Source organism: Sinohyriopsis cumingii, chromosome 19, assembly GCF_028554795.1.
Source record: "Sinohyriopsis cumingii isolate HCF-2022 chromosome 19, ASM2855479v2, whole genome shotgun sequence".
In the NCBI taxonomy this organism is placed as follows: Eukaryota; Metazoa; Mollusca; class Bivalvia; order Unionida; family Unionidae; genus Sinohyriopsis; species Sinohyriopsis cumingii.
Genome location: NC_142979.1, coordinates 63,845,573 through 63,862,683, shown reverse-complemented (window position 1 = coordinate 63,862,683; position 17,111 = coordinate 63,845,573). Strand labels below are relative to the sequence as shown.

General features: G+C 35.4%; 1 protein-coding gene across 1 annotated transcript in view; it reads right to left on the bottom strand.

Annotated features, from left to right (window-relative positions):
* LOC149775843 (protein phosphatase PTC7 homolog) overlaps nucleotides 1-17,111 on the bottom strand; it is a 90,628-nt gene that overhangs the window by 18,656 nt on the left and 54,861 nt on the right. Inside the window, exons 3-4 of the mRNA XM_089943627.1 lie at nucleotides 5,374-5,572; nucleotides 2,939-3,062 (exon numbers count right to left, since the gene is read on the bottom strand). Of these exons, the coding sequence (XP_089799753.1) occupies nucleotides 2,939-3,062; nucleotides 5,374-5,572 (323 nt within the window). The remainder of the gene's footprint in view (nucleotides 1-2,938; nucleotides 3,063-5,373; nucleotides 5,573-17,111) is intronic.

Below are 17,111 nucleotides of genomic sequence, written 5' to 3'. Positions count from 1 at the left end.
TATAATTATTTCTATCCGCTAATTAATGATACAGAAAATTTGTCAAAATTTTACAAAAGTTACCTAAAATAATAATTATTTAACCCATAATCATTTGTATGCTTGAAAAAAAGTGTGAGAAAAATTCCAACAATTTATTCTTTGGCAAAATTTCTCACAAGATTATTCAGATGAAGAGAAATAACAATCAACTGACTGAACGTGATGATGATTATGCAAAATGTCATAATGAAGACACAGATTCAAACATGTAATCACCCCGATTAATGCCATACTGATTATTCATAATAAAGTTTCTATAATAGTGGTGATAAAGCAGATTAAACAATATATTATATGAAGAGGTCTTCTTAAAGAAAGAAGCAGCAGTCAAAAAGGAAACAAGGCAGATCAAAGTAAATAGACCAAAAGACATGCTAATCAATTAATCAAGAACAGAGCAAATTTCAAGACACAGAATTAGATTACTAACATGAAAAGTACCATGCTGAATTCCAAAAATCCTTGTCAGTAAAGTTTAGGGGAGCTGCAGTAGCTCAATGATTAACATGCCAGACTTGACCCCAGGAGGGAGTGGGTTGATTCCTGCTGAGACTATACTTTACTAGGTTGGATGCAGTATTGTGTCTCTGGGCAAGGTAATGGCACTTGTACTTCTTACCTCTGTGAAACGTCACATGCAGTGATATCAGTTTCTAAAAATAGCCATTCGGACAAGGCAAACCAGTGTAATGGCATTCAGTGTTCTTTTCCGTGATATTTTTCGTATTATTGTTCTTATTGAAAACCATGTACCAGACATTAAATTTGTTCATCTGAATGTGCATTCCAATATTTTGTTACAGTAGTGCTTAAGCCTGCAGACTGTATAAATCATAGAATCAAATTTGAAGAACCTTCCTAGAACACTATAATACACAAATTGCTTGCATTTCATCACTGACAGATATACCCTGAATATTTTGAGATGAAAATTCCAAAGAAACTGCCAACCCCACCCCCACCCCATTAAATAAAGCCGATGAAGTATTCTTATATTTGATTCGTGTTTTAACAAACACACACAGAGAGGGATGTATGTAGGAAAGTAACTATTTCTCATATTTTGTTTAGCGCACAAAATTACACTATGCTTAGTTGATGTGATATTATGCATGTATAATCTAGAAATGTTTAATATGTATTCCAAAAGTTTAAAAACAATGTAACGATGTTTTCTTTGTGTTTTTTTTTTTTGGGGGGGGTTGTATTATGCATTAGTGATTTTATTAACCTTTTCTGATTCCGATGTGTTAATCCGAAACAAAGCTAAGAAAAGAGGAGAGAAAATTTATGTTTATTTCAATGTCCGTTTTACAAACAAATCTTAATTTTGAATGAAAGTTTAGAACATATAAGAATGCATTATGTTCATTAGAGTTATGTTGTTGAAGGGAACAGTACTGGTTGATTATATTTATAATATGTGAATAATACATTTCCTTAATTAAAAGCTATATACAATTACATTTTCCAAGGGAACTGCCAGCCCCTCCCCCATTAAATCATATCAATGAAGTATTCTTACATATGATTCATGTTTTAAATAGAGAGGGGTGTATATAGTAAGTGACCATTTCTTACATTTTGTTTTGCACATAAAATTACACTCTGCTTATTTGATGTGATATGCTTGTATAATCTAGAAATGTTGCATAGATATTCCATATATTGAAAAACAATGCATCAATGTGTGTTTTGGGGTATTATTTGTTTGTTTGTTTGTTTTGTTGGTATTATGCATTAGTGATTTTTATTAACCTTTTCTGATTCTGATGTGTTAATCTGTAACAAAGTTAAGAAAAGAAGATAGTAAATTTATGTTAACTGTTTTACAAACAAATCGTAATTTTGAATGACAGTTTAGAACATATAAGAATGCATTATGTTCATCAGAGTTATGGTGTAGAAAAGAAGGACTGGTTGTTTATATTTATACTACGTGGGTAATACATTTCCTTAATTAAAAGATATATACAATTAAATTTTGTTGCGAGGTATAATTTGCTGCATGTATTCATGGAAACAACAACACAAAAACTGCTGTCCCTAACGACAACAGCCAACCTTAAAATAGTACATATTTTACACACAAACACTAACTGAAAAGAAAACAAAGTAGATATAAATAAGTATTATTGGTTTCAACACATTCATTTGGGACACATACATACATACATACATATATACATACATACTGCCCAGGTGGCCTAGTGGTTAGAGCGTCTGCCTCGGATGCGGGAGGTCATGGGTTCGTTCCCCGGCTGAGTCATACAAAAGACCTATAAAAATGGTACTAACAGGCGCTTAGCATTAAGAGGTTAGTGTTAGGACTGGTTGGCCCCAGTGTCAGGATAATGTGACAGAGTGGTACACCATGCTACATGTCTGCGGCATGATGCCCCAGTGCTAGGCATCACTATAAACTGCCATACTGCAGACATCGTAGCGATATGACTGATTTTTTTTTAAAGATACGATAAAAAATCTAAATCACACACACACGCACACACACACATAATATGCACATAGGAGAGTTTTACTAAACGAAGATTGGAAAACAATACAAACGGATGACAAAGAAATAAAATGTACAAAATTATTACTGTACACGCTCACATATTATAGTTGAATATATGAAAACATTACATAGTGAGGGAAGTGCAAAAAAAAAAAAATATTTTTGCATACATGTCATGATTTACGTGTTACTAAGCATCTATCGGTGCTTTGTCCGAAAACAGTATGGCGGCAGCCGGGCACAATGATGTTATGGTATATTTTTAGCATAAGGTATATTTAAGTACAAGCGCCATTTACTCCAATTGCCAAGACAATATAATCCACCATACATTTATCTACAATTAAACACCAGTTAATTAATCAAACGTTAGCTTACCTTCATTCTGGTGATGTAATCTACTATCATGTCTTCGCTCAAGTTATCAAAGAGGCCATCTGTTCCAAGAAGAATTACATCCCCTTCTTCTACTCTGTAAGATGTGCTCTGAGCCATGGAGGGGCTGAAGAAAACAAGTTTTCAGTGAAACTAGGACATGATTAGTGGAGAGTGAAAAATCACTCTTAATCTTAATTTCGGTTTTATGATTTCCATCATGCTTCATTCTAGGCTTTGTCCCAGTGTCAATTATCCTAATTTTTCATCTTGGGTGCAAGAAAGGTCCATGTATGCTTCATTCTCGACTGTGCCCCAGTGCCAAATACCCTAATTATTCATCTTCAGTGCAAGAAAGTTCCTGGATGGCAGCTATAAGCTACATTTAAAACCCACTAAATGTAAAGATAAATGTTTCTTATGGTTGACTTTAAGCTGAATTGAGTGCATATCAAACATTCTAAAGAGAGCGCTCAGTGCCAGAAAAGACAAATATTACCAGTTACATTAGCTGAGAGAAAGGTCTTGCTGATTTGTATTCACTTGGACGTGAACAGCACATGCTCCATGATTGCTGATAGAAAATGCAAGGAAGGAAAGAAGAAACCTTCAATGAAAATACTGCTGTATTTATTTCCATAGTAGTGTACAGGGAGTAGCATATGTATGCTTTAAATAAATTCCAAAAGGGAATGGCTACTTCAGCATGATGAATTCAAGAACTAGTATTGAAGGCTCTCAACATCAAAAGCTGAAAAAGATCACAGGAGATCCAGTCATGGATTCATAAATTTCTACAATAAATATCCAGCATTGCAGCATTACATACTTTAAATCAATAGCTGTGGGGTTAACTAAGAAATCAACCTTTCATTTTCAGTTGGGGAGACAGCTTGAAAAAATACTCCAACTTAATTTATAGAAACCCCAAAATGCTGTTATTTTGAGATAAACAAAGAACATAAATATCATTACTTAAAAGAAAATCCAAGCCATCCTCCCTGCTGAGTAAATGATCAGCCCCTAAAACAAATGACCTGAACAGTGAACATTTTTTTAGTGGAAAATGAAACTGTGCTGTAGTTCGTCTCTACAATGACTGCTTCAAAGTAGACAACACTGAAGAAGAAAATATTTATTGCAGAAATTAATACATCCACAACACAAAAAGTTGGGATAATTATATGTTTGCTTTTCTTAAGTAAACAAGGTACAGGTAAGGCAATTATCAGCCTGGTTTTCCTTGTGTTTAAAATGACAACATTTTTTGATCTGGTAGGGGCAATGAGGTCCCAATTTTTCCATTTCCAGAGTTCCTACACCTTCAAGTCCAACTGAACTATATATTTTTTTGTTTTTCTTTGCAAGCATTTCCACCATCCTGAAAAGTGTACAAAGAACGTGTATGCCTCACCCAGACCTAAACCTCACAAAAGTGATCTAAACAGCACAAGATACACCCACCCATGCATCCTCTATTTAGACAACTTAATTTTTTTGCAGAGATCATTTTTCTTTCTTCAGTCAGTTATCTAGTCTTCTGACCTTATAATCCCCAAATCTACAGACCTCTTCCTTATCCCAAGTGGAAAGCATCTACAAAATTTGGTCCAGGTCTGTGCAGAAACAATATTTTCTTTTTTTCATTCACAGTCGGGTGGCCTTTGGCCTTGGCCCCAACCTTAATGGAATTTTTCTTAACTCCAAACACAAGCTATCCACAATGTCTGGTTTAGGTATGTTATTATGTGGAAACAATTTCTATTCTTTCAATCAGTGACCTTGATCACCTTTCGACTCCAAAATCAATTGGGCTCTTCCTTACCCAAAGTGCAAGACATTCACAAAGTCTGATAACCATCAAACCAAAGTTCTTGTGTTGAAGCCATTTTTCTTCAGAGTGACTTGACCTCCTTAAACCAAACAGAACCGTCCAAAAAGCTTGCTAAGTGGAGTTATTGTGCCAAAACCAGTTTGCTTCTTTCAGTAACAATGGTTTTAACATTTGTCCTTTTGACTCCGAGACTGAGGGATATTTTCTTAACCAGTATGCAAATCATCCACAAAGTTTGGTAACGTTAGATTCTTAAGACCGTAAGATATTGTGCATAAACCACTTTTCTTCTTTCAGTCACAATGACTTTTGATATTTGAGCTAAAAATCAATCAGGTTCTACCTTACCCCAGGCACAAGCTATCCTGAATGTTTTTTAAGTGTAGATAATGGATAACTCTAGCTATTGTGTGGAAACAAAATTGGTAAAAAGCGACATATGGTCAACATCACAACATAATATGCTCTGCCTTATGGCGGACATCTAAAAACCAAACAAGGTGTTACCAACTGATGGCCATTTGGACAGATGGACAAGGATGACACTATATGTCCTACCACTGCCATGGTTGACCACCAAAAAAAAGAGAAATTATTCCTATACCTGTCACTAAGTACTTGCCACTCCTGGCTTGGGGGTGCCACTGCCAGCTGGAAGGGGGTGTTGAAATAATGTTGCTGTTCCTGAGATCTGTGGACAACCTCACCATCTCGAATCACAAGGAAGCCACTATCACCAAGGTTGGCTGTGTAGATTGTCCGCTCTTCTTTGTGAAGAGCCACTATACATGCTGTGCTGCTACCTACAATGCAACAGCAAAATAATGATAAATTTGGAACAATATGCAGATTCTAAAATCTCGTGGCAACTTCAATTTTGTTTCTGTCACATGAAGTTGTGGGTCAAATTTGATTCCATTTTTACTAACCTACAGTAAATCATTACTACACATACATTTAGTCTGTATGGTAGATCTGGTGCTCAAAACGGATTTTCAGTTTGCATTTCCATATCACACACTTTTGCTAGAACCATTCTGGTGTTATTACTTATGTCGGTATGTTGGTATGCTTGAGTGACCTGACTGAACTTTTATAACACCATATTAATTTAAATTTTATTTATCCTGTGAATAAAAAATATTTGTCAACAATACCAGACAGGGTACATAATAAACATAAGAGCGGTTGTCGTTTTGGGGTTTAACACCAATTCTCAGCACAAGATAGGCTATGTATGGTGGCCAGTATAACTTGGTGGAAGAACCCAGGAAAATCCCAGTAAGAACCACCAACCCATGGGAAGCTATTGGCAAGCTTTCTCACATACCCACATTGATCAAGCCTGAGACTCGAACCCTTATGGACAAGGGTGAGATGGCAGTGATCAGCAAAAGCAAGCATTTTAGACCACTCAGCCATCCTGGCCCCAACAAAAAAGTGCACACATATTTTATTTCAAGTTCTGAGATAGAACTTGCTATGGCATATGAATACACTGAGAACTGGAAGCTTCTATGTAACCCTACACCATGTCAAGTTTGTTCTTTTGTTTTACTTTTGAGCAAACGTTTGAGCAGACTTTCAATGAAAACATGTAATACTGTATAGATTTTTCACCATCATTAAATTTTATGATATTAATGACTGATGACATATATACACAATATTGCTCAATTCTTCACACTGAATAAAATCTTTGCAAGCCTTGAAGGCACATGAAAATGTGACTTTGTACAGTAACTCATGTCAATAAACATCAATTAGTGCCTTACCTTCATCAAATTTTCATATGGTACAAAATTGTTGGGCGACTAATGCATACACTATATCCAGCTCTCTGCAGGATTTTTTGCACACAAGTTTATTTTGGTGTTCTACAACACTGAACATAAGGAGCCACAGTGGGTGAAAGGGTGTGAGTCTGAATCCTACCACTGTCACAGCCTTTGTCGGCTACCGTGGTGTGTCCTTGGGCAGGACATTTACTTCAATTGCCTTGGCACTAAATAACCTGCATGTGTTGCTGAGCCATAAAGCACCAAACCAAACCAAAGCAAACCCATTTGCAATACACATAGGCTAATTAGAGTAGAGTGCCTTGCCCAAGGATGCAACACAGCTTACCCAGGCTGACCCAACAGTAGGATCTGAACCTGCATTCTTTAAGTCACAAACCCAGCAAACCACAAAGCCATGTCACCCCTTATGACATGCAGGAGGACACATCGGACTTATTTACATCCTTTAGCACAATGGTAATTCCAAAACCAGGCTACATGTTTTAAAAACTGGTACATAAAAGAACCAATTTCGAAAACAGACTCTCTGAAGCATGGGTTATAATATGAACCTTTGATAAGGATGGACATAAAAGTATTTTAATTTACTCTTACATGTAAATGCTTCTGAAGATAATCAGCTGTAGAATCTGTGCAATAATCAACATGACTGGTGTTTCTCTGTGAGAAACTTCAGAAAAAAAGCCAATCAAAATTTACAACATTAAAAAAAACTAAATAAAAGCTGCTAAAAACAAAATGTGATATCCCATTTTATAAGAGCTGGCTTCAATTTTATGACCATAAATATACAGTTATACAGCACAACACAACCTCACTTTAAGGCCCTTCATTATGACCCAGTTCTGATATAATGCAAATATAGTCATGGATTCTATCATTAGCTTTTGGTAAAATTATATACATCATGTACTGCATTATAAGGTGGTCTCACTTTAAGATGATATCACATAAGATAAATACCAAACATTGCTTACTAATGATTTATCACCACACATACAAATGATTTAAATACAACAGTCTACTATGGGTTTAATAAAACACAGTCTACTATGGGTTTAATACAACACAGTCTACCATGGGTTTAATACAACAGACAACTATGGGTTTAATACAACACAGTCAACTACGGGTTTAACAGAACAGTCTCTGAAGGGTTTAATACAAAACAGTCTACTATGGGTTTAATACAACACAGTCTACCATGGGTTTAATACAACAGTCAACTATGGGTTTAATACAACACAGTCAACTATGGGTTTAATACAACAAAGTCTACAATGGGTTTAACAGAACAGTCTCTGAAGGGTTTAATACAACACAGTCTACCATGGGTTTAATACAACAGTCAACTATGGGTTTAATACAACACAGTCAACTATGGGTTTAATACAACACAGTCTACTATGGGTTTAATACAACACAGTCTACTATAGGTTTAACAGAACAATCTCTGAAGGGTTTAACACTACACAGTCTACAATGGGTTTAATACAACAGTCTCTAATGGGTTTAATACCAAACAGACTACTATGGTTTTAACACATTAACCCCTAGCGACGAGTTAACGTGGCAGGAGGTAGTAGCCTACTGCCAAGCTCTGTAGCGTCACGGTCATGCATAATATACTAAAGCGGGTGGTATTATAGAAAGGTAGACAGATGTAGCTCTACAATGATACCAAATAATCTGGAAAATCTATTTGCACTACAAAATACAGAGGGAAAAACCTCATTTTTTGGACACGATTTTTCCCCACCCAAAATGTGCCTTTGGTCAGAATCCGATTTTGTGTCCGGATTTTAGACTTTTTGGTCACAGATCTAGGGCAGACCAGTATGAACTGCAAACAGACAGAAGAACCTTTGCAAAAAGTAGGATAAGATTGGCATTTGGAATAAAGAGTGGTCTTGATACAAAAATAATGGCTCCATTTAGCAAAAAAAGAACTCCAACTTTTACCCTTCTGCTCACGTGCAAGCCAAATAGTATGTTATTGAAAGATCACCTGGGATTTGGTGTTTCCGGATCTATTCAGAAATAGCTTTCAAAATATGTTTCCTACTCGATTTTCAGGAGAAAATAACAAAAAACTCCTGGGGTTAATGTGTTAATACAACACAGCCTAATATGGGTTTAATACAACACAATCTCTGAAGGGTTTAATATCAGTCTACTGAAAGGTGAATACCACCCAATGAAGTCTACATGGCTGATCAAATACATGAATAACTTAGCAAAAGAAGATTATCTTTTCTACATCAAAACCTAGAGTTGTCACTAATGCTTAATGCGTGAAAAACACAAAACCCAAGACTCCAATGTAATTTTACTCAGGCATGAAAAAATATGTCTAAGAAATATGTGACACCACTGCCAAAAAACCAATCAGAGCTGTCCTATTTACTGGGTAGTTTTTATTTCTTTTTTGAGCTAAATTTGTGCATTTTTATTGAAAATTTATGCATATTTGTCTTCATAAATGATATTAAAATTCAAACTACTAAATTTTCACTCACATGTTGTAGAATTTTTTAAAATTCTTATCAAAGGCTAAGGTATGCACAGAAAACTACCCTGATGAAAATATATGCTAATTATCAAATTATTCTCTTACAGTGAGATATTCTGCACAGGTTCTTAAATGTATAGGTGCATACATTCAAACTGCAACCCATTATTCACCTATGCATATAAAAATTCAGCCAAGGGCACAATATAAATGATGGTAATGGCCGTCCATCCATATTTTGATGGCTGGTCCTCTCATTATCAATGCAGCCTATGGTACACTAACTTATATTAAATCTCATTCAAAATGCACATTCACTGTCATAAACTCTTGTTTCAGTTAATCAAAATAGTATTCATAATGAGGAGAGTTCATAGTGAAGAACGAAGAACAGAAGAAAGGAAGCTGCATACTTTTAAGGCTTTTGTCAAGTATCATAAAATGACCTGTATCAAGTAGATATGCGAGGCATTAGACCAATTTTCAAGTTTTCTGGTGTTTAATCAGCTGAAATAACAAGAGAACCATATGTGCCTAAGATCACTCATCTGATTGACAACTGCTCAACAGCCAAATACAAGAACAGTTAACCAAGCAATGTCTTAGTGGGATGCTTATTGTAGAAATTTCTTCCAACCGTGTTGATCACACATTGTATGAAAAACAGACCTGTGAAAGTTTTTCTATTTTTAAAAAAAATCTTTAACAATATTTGATGGATGCATCAGCTGTATTGTACTGAAAAGCATTATATGGATTCTGTGTCGAATATGTTTTAATTCCACTGAAAACTTTTTGAGATAATATCAGTTTAAAGTTGTTTAATTTCTGGATAAGGTAACCTTTTATTCTATTTAACTACAGTGTACAGCTTAACTTCAACTCAACCATTTAATTTTGGCCAGCATTTGCAAGTGGACGAAAGCCAATTTTTATTTTTGTGACAAGTGATCAAATAACTGACAAAAGCACTGCACACTTAGCAACAAAACTATATGCAAAATCAGAAACGGCCATATTATTCCAATAGTACAAGTAATCTTACTGAATAGTTACAATGCCAATACAGCAATATACTGTATTATTATGTATATTTGATTTAATTATATTTGATTAAGTTAACTGTTTGTTTAATTTTTTTATATATTTCATTACATGCTATTTGTAATGTACCTTTATTTACTGGATTTGACGTTTTCCAGAAATTAGTTTGACCTGGGGTTTTTTGTGTAAACACCTAATAATAGAAACTTTGTAACAAATGCTGACCTAGTTCTTGACCTTGAGTCAGAATCAGTAAGAGTTGAAGTAAACAACTTTTTTTTTATTTTTACATTTTTTCTCCGAGTAAAATCATTGGTTTTAGTCGAGGCCATACTGGGAGTAAATTATGATAGGCATGTAAAAAGCTTGTTGACTTTACTCTTTTCTTGTTGCATCTATTAGGAGCCTAAACATAACAGTATATACTCACTTATAGGATGAGTCCAACTGCAAAGTGCATAGATCCAGATCTGCCATCACATACTGCAGTTTGTTAGGAGTAATCAGTAGAACAGACAACACAGACTCTGATCTGCAAACATATTATGCTACATCAGATCAGGAGCCTTGTTGTTTGCAGTTGAAATTGACTTATAAGCGAGTACAGACAGTACACATTACATGCAAGGACAAATGGCCAGGTAAGGATTCAGTAACATATGTATCATCACTCAGTATGAACTGTATTGCCTCCTATCTGTATGATGCATATTGTTGTATGTTATTCTATTGCTACCAAGCACTGTGCTATGTTTGACAGGGTTCGTACAGATCTGGAGAGCTGAAATTCAATGACTATTCAATTACTAGTTTCCAGTTTTCAATGACTGGTTTCGGACTGTCAGTGAACTAAATGGATTAAAATTAATGATCTCAGTTCCTTTAGGGTGAAAAATGTTGTATTGGGGGCTTTTATAAGTCACTAATCCCCTAGCTTACCTTACTCATAGGTACTGCTCGATATATTTAACCAGCAATGGATTGGCAATTCAGACAACTTCAGACTGTACAAGTAAGCACTAATTGTGGGTAAACAATGAAATACAGCAACATAAATGGTACTATTCCCAATTCATAGGTTACATGCTTCACTTTGTACACACAAAGCTTCTGATACAATTATGCAGATGATCTTCATAATGCAGTGGGACCTTCTGATTGAGTCCCAGCTGTGGGCTGAGTAATAATAATTTTCCAGTGTCTCTCAGGAACTTCAAACAAAATTAAAAAAATCAAACATTTTGTCAGCGAGCTTAATGTTTCTCTCCAGCAAATTAGATTGCACTCTATGGGAAGGCTCAATGGATGACACACTTAGAATACAAAAGCTGTCCAACGTAAATTTTAGAGGGGCCCCATGCATCAAGCTATCAGCCTTTTTGAGCTCTGATCAAATCATGACAAAGCAAACATTGCAGGGGTTTATTTAATATAAGTATGTAGTTGCCATAATAGTGAACAATACATGACACATCTGCCCTGTGTTTGATAGCATTATATGTAGATATCTGAAATTTGTGTGCAAACATCAATTTTCTTCTCTAGTAACAGTGACTTTCGACATTCTGACCCCAAAACTGATAGGCTCCTCCTATGCCAAAATTAAGCCACCCACAAAGTTTGATCCAGACATGTGATACAGAACAAATGTTATTGTGCAAAAACCATTTTTCTTCTTTCAGTCAGTGACCTATGCTTTTGACCTTTTGATCCCAAAAATCATTACATACATTCTTTGAGTGCAAACTATCCATAAAGTTCAGCCCATTTATGTGATGCTGAACTAATGTGATTCTGCATAATCCATTTTCATTCTTGCAGTTGGTGACCTTGACCTCTGACCCCAAAATCAATAGAGTTCTTCTATAGTCCAAGTAACTGTTGATTGTGAAAAAACTGCAATTATTGCGTTGAAACCATTTCTCTTCTTTCAGTTACAGTGGCATGACCTTCAAGCTTCTGACCCCAAAATCAACAGGGTTCCTCCTTACCAGAAGTGCAAGCCATCCAAAAAGTCTGGTAACTGAGGCTGTGAAGAACTTGAGTTATTGTTCAGAAACAAAGTAGGTAACAATACTGATGGACAACATCATAACATAATCATAACATAATGAACGCTGCCTTAATGTGGACACACAAAAAGCTAGCATTTAATCTTAATTCAGCCATAATTGCAATGTGAGCCAAACCCAAAATAATGTTGTGCAAAACTTGAATGTACTCTGTACACTTTGAATTTACAGATCAAGTAATTATTTCACTTCATATCACAATGTTCTATTAACTTTTTAGCTTTAAAATATGTATATAAATACTCATTTATAATGACTATTTCTAGAGTCAAAGACAGCTCAGTGCTTGTATGAATAAATGTTCACAAGTGAAGCAGGACCATTTATATTTTTTAGCCAGATAATTAGCTTACTGATAATCTTTAATTTGATAGCATATGAGAAAATCTACACCTTGCATATCATGTGTTCACTCCCTCCTTTGTAAGTGGTCTTTTCTCAAGGTGATAGGTTTAATATATCCTGATTTATTCTATGGTGAATGAGCCAACTGATACAATTCAACAGCACTATCACCAAACCAATACACATTTGATTTACCATTATTTAAATAAGACCACTTCCAAGGCATTATATGCTGAAACTTGCTGAATTCGTCTTTTTAATTTTTATTCTATGTAATTTTGATTTTTAAACAGTGGCTGAAGATAGAATTAGTCTTTATTTTTCCAGTTTGTATTAGAGTATTACCGCAACACATGATGCCATGGGCAATCTGAGTCCATGCAGTTTGTTACAAGTAATCAATAGAGCAAAAGTGCATAAACCTGCATCTGCCAGCGCATTATGCAATGAAAGATCAGGGTCTATGGCATTTGCATTTATACTAAACTTATAAAAAAGAATATAGCACAGATATGCTTTCTGAAGAGATCAATTCAAGCATGAAAATGGGCACATGCCTAGTCCTGCAGTTACAGTAAAATAATTGTGTGTGTGTGTGTGTGTGTGTATGTGTGTGTGTTGTGTGAGATTTGGATTTTTAATGTAGCTTTAACAATTTTTCAGTCATATTGCTATGATGTCTGCAGTGAGGCAGTTTATAGTGATGTCTAGTACTAGGGCATTATGCTGCAGACAAGTAGCATGATGTTCCACCCAGTCACATTATCTTGACACCAGGCTGATCGGTCCTAACACTAACCTCTTAATGCTGAGAGTCTAGCGAGGCAGCTGTTAGTACCATTTTTATAAGTCTTTGGTATGACTCAGCCAGGGTTCGCACCTGCAAACTACTGCATCCACAGTAAATAATGTAAAAATTGGATCCACTCCATTGTTATCATATTTCCAAATAACACATTATAAATAATATTGGTACTCAAATTTGTTAATTTAGTGGAAACTAAATGACTGCATTGTAATTGCCAAGATGCAAATAATTTATAACACAATAAATATGCAAATCTGTATACATGTGTAGCTTAGTGAATTTTCATCTTAGCACCTCAAAAAGTAGCTAACATTTCCAAATTGTATCAGGCACAAATGATCTCAACACCATCCATATCAATATACAGTGCAACACCATTCATTCAATACATCATGTAACATGTTGAAAAAAGGGTGACCTGTTTACATGTGACAGAACCATGTTGGTCCAGGAGTTCTGAAACGGTCTATTTTGATACAGTGCTGAACATTTATAAGGAAGTCATCACATGCCACTGGTAAACACACATCATCTCCATCCAAAGATCCCCATAAATGTCAATAACAACAACAAAAACCCACATAATTTGGTAATGGCAGATGGTGGAGAACTAGAGTTATTGTGCAGAAACCACTTTTCTTATTTCACTCATTGTGACCATGACCTTTCAACATGTTTTGACCTTGAAATTGACAGTGTCCTTCCTTACCCAAAATGCCAGCTATCCACAAAGTTTGGTAACTTAACAGTGAAGAACTGAAGTAACTGAGTCAGAAGAAAAAAAATCAGTCAAAAATAGCTTGGGCTTTTGAGCTTTTGAACCCAAAATCTATAGCATTCTTCCTGACCTGAAGTGCAAGCCATCTACAAAGTTTGGTAACTGGAAATGGTGGACAACTCAATTTACTGTGTGGATATGAGATGGTATCAGGGAGACATCATCATTATGCAATATGTTTTGAGGCAGGTGTACAAAAAAATGGTTATTACTACTATTACTACGTGGTTAGAAGCTTTATCAGCGTGACTGGTATGAAGATGATACAACTGAACTAATGAGCTAATACAGTTTTGTTTCTGGATACAGTAGTAAACTCGTCTATAAAAGTCGTTCTTGGCAATGGCCTTTACAACAAGGTCAGGACTTCACCAACAGAACTTAATCTGGAGTGAAACCTCTCTAAAAACAGTGATCTGATGAAAAATAAACTTCGCTTAAAATTGCCCAACTAAATATCTCTAGTCTACACTAAAGATGTATGCTGACGATACTGGGGCCAGGAAACATTTTATGTATCAATAAAACTGCATTTACCTTGTGTTTAGAAGGGGCTCAAATGTACAAGATAAACAATTATATACATGTGGCTTCTACGTAGATGTGACTGCATGAGCAGTTCCAACTGTACTTTTCAAGAAGCTATAATAAAAAAAAATTTTAAAAAATAAATAATAAAACTTCACCACAGACTAAAGTTTAATGACAAGGCATTATTTATTCAAGGCAAAAACAAGAGTCCCAAATAGGCACTGATGCTCTACACTAATTTCCAGGAATAAAAGATATTATTTCTTCTTTTCCACTGAGTGCTGAAACTATTTCTTATATTTTCAAGCAATAATACAATTTCCAAAGTAGTTTCTGTGGCAGCTATATTGAATGTTACAATCAGCATCATTTTCATTTAGGACCAACTAGACATTATTAGCAGTTTCATAATAGAGGAGTAGCATTTTCAAGATTTTCAGAATGGCCACCATGACAGCCATAGTGGTGGTCAATCAGCACCATTTTAATACAGCACCAACTGGAAATCAAAACATATTCTGGTGGAAACACCATGTAACCTTTTGCTGAGGTATAGCAGTTTTAATATAGCAGCCATTGTGACCATAATGAAGAACAAATCAGCACCATTTTCGTTTGGAACCAACTAGACATTATATGAAGTCTTCTACCAAGAGCTCCATGATGATATGCCTTCTGTTCAGAAGGTGTAGAGTTTAATAAGATTGTAAAGATGGCTGCAAAGGTGGCTATATTGTAAGTTAGATCAGCACCATTTACATTTAGTGCCAACAACATTATAATAAATCTAATATTAAGTGAAACCTCACGTTGATATAACCACCAATTCAGGAGGAGTAGCAATTACAATTTTCAAGATGGCTATTGTGGCAGCCATGCTAGATAACCAAGCAGCACAATTTTTTCACATAGGACCAAGCAGACTATAGGATGAATTTTATGGAAATCGTCGAAGTAGTTTACAAGGAACTATGATAACAAACTTCTGCTAACTGGTGACAGACATCAGGTGATGAATGATAGATGATAGAAAATAGGTCACTGCAACAGCTTTTCTGATCTGACCGGCTGAGCTAAAAATAACCTTAAAACAGAAGCTGGACATGGTCTTCATATCAATACCCTGTGCCTCAATAATGAGGTCATATAACCTGACAACAACAATGAATTCTGAAGCTAAATTCCACATCCAAAGAGGGTGAGGTCAAATGGAAATGGTACTGGAAATAAAAGACTGTAAAAAGATTTAACACTGAGGTTAATTTAGGGAGCGGATGGACATGTATGCTCCAGAAAGCCAGTGGTTGCTATGCTGGGCTTCTGCCAATGCTGACTCGACAGGTATTAAATTTCAAATTGGCCTACTTTAATGTAGGCCTGCACCAATTTAAGGTATGCATCTGCATCTGAATTTCTGAACTCTCATGCGTAACCTGTTTGATAGAACTAAGTAAGTGACACAGGTAATGCCGCTGAAGTGTGTAATATTGCTATTCAATATTTATCAAGGAGAAGTCATACTTCAAATGTCAAATGGAACAATATGAATGCAAAACCACGCACATCAAAGAACCACTTCAGGCAAAAACGTTAAAAACAGATAAGCTGTATGTGAATAAACATTTGCACGCATGCCCTAATGTAAGCAGTTAAATTTTTCTGCCAGTCTGAATTTTTTGCACAAGATAAGTACCAAACTGTAAATTTACAAATAGGCCACAATCAGTGGACTAATTCAATGGCAAGTCCTTATACTTTTATCAAATATAAACCATCCACACGTATCAGGAATCATTATTGAAAGCCGACACACACAGACAGTGGAACCCTGCTATAACGCAATAACTGGGGTCCAAAAAACTGGATCGCATTAATATCGGGCTTGCATTAATGTGAGGTTTTACAGTATTTTACTTTTTTCAGAGAACAACTCATTGGCACATATATGTGTATTCATGTCTAATGTGTATGATGAATAGGGTATCAACACTGTTTACTATCGTGCCATCATGGCATGCAGTTCATCTATAATGCACATAATTCCATTGAAAAATTGCACACATATTTAACAATATTTAATAATTTTTTCCCCAGATCATTGTCTGAATTCAATATCTAATATACAGCATGAACAGAGTTTCAACACCGTTTACTTGCTGTCTGATATCGTACCATCAGGGCTTGCAATTAATTCATCATATATGTAATTCCATTGCCAAAACTGTATACATATTTAAACTATTCAATAATTTTGTTACACAACATTATGTGTCTGAATTCTATGGGAAAAATTAACAGCAAAATTAGGTTAAGAGAGACGAAGCACTTGTACAGTTCATTACGTTCCAGGGTCTATGAACGATGTCTATACAAATTTCATACTGCTTAAATTTTCTCATGTGCGTTTCCGTGTACATATATCCATTGCAAATTTCCAATAATTAACGCTT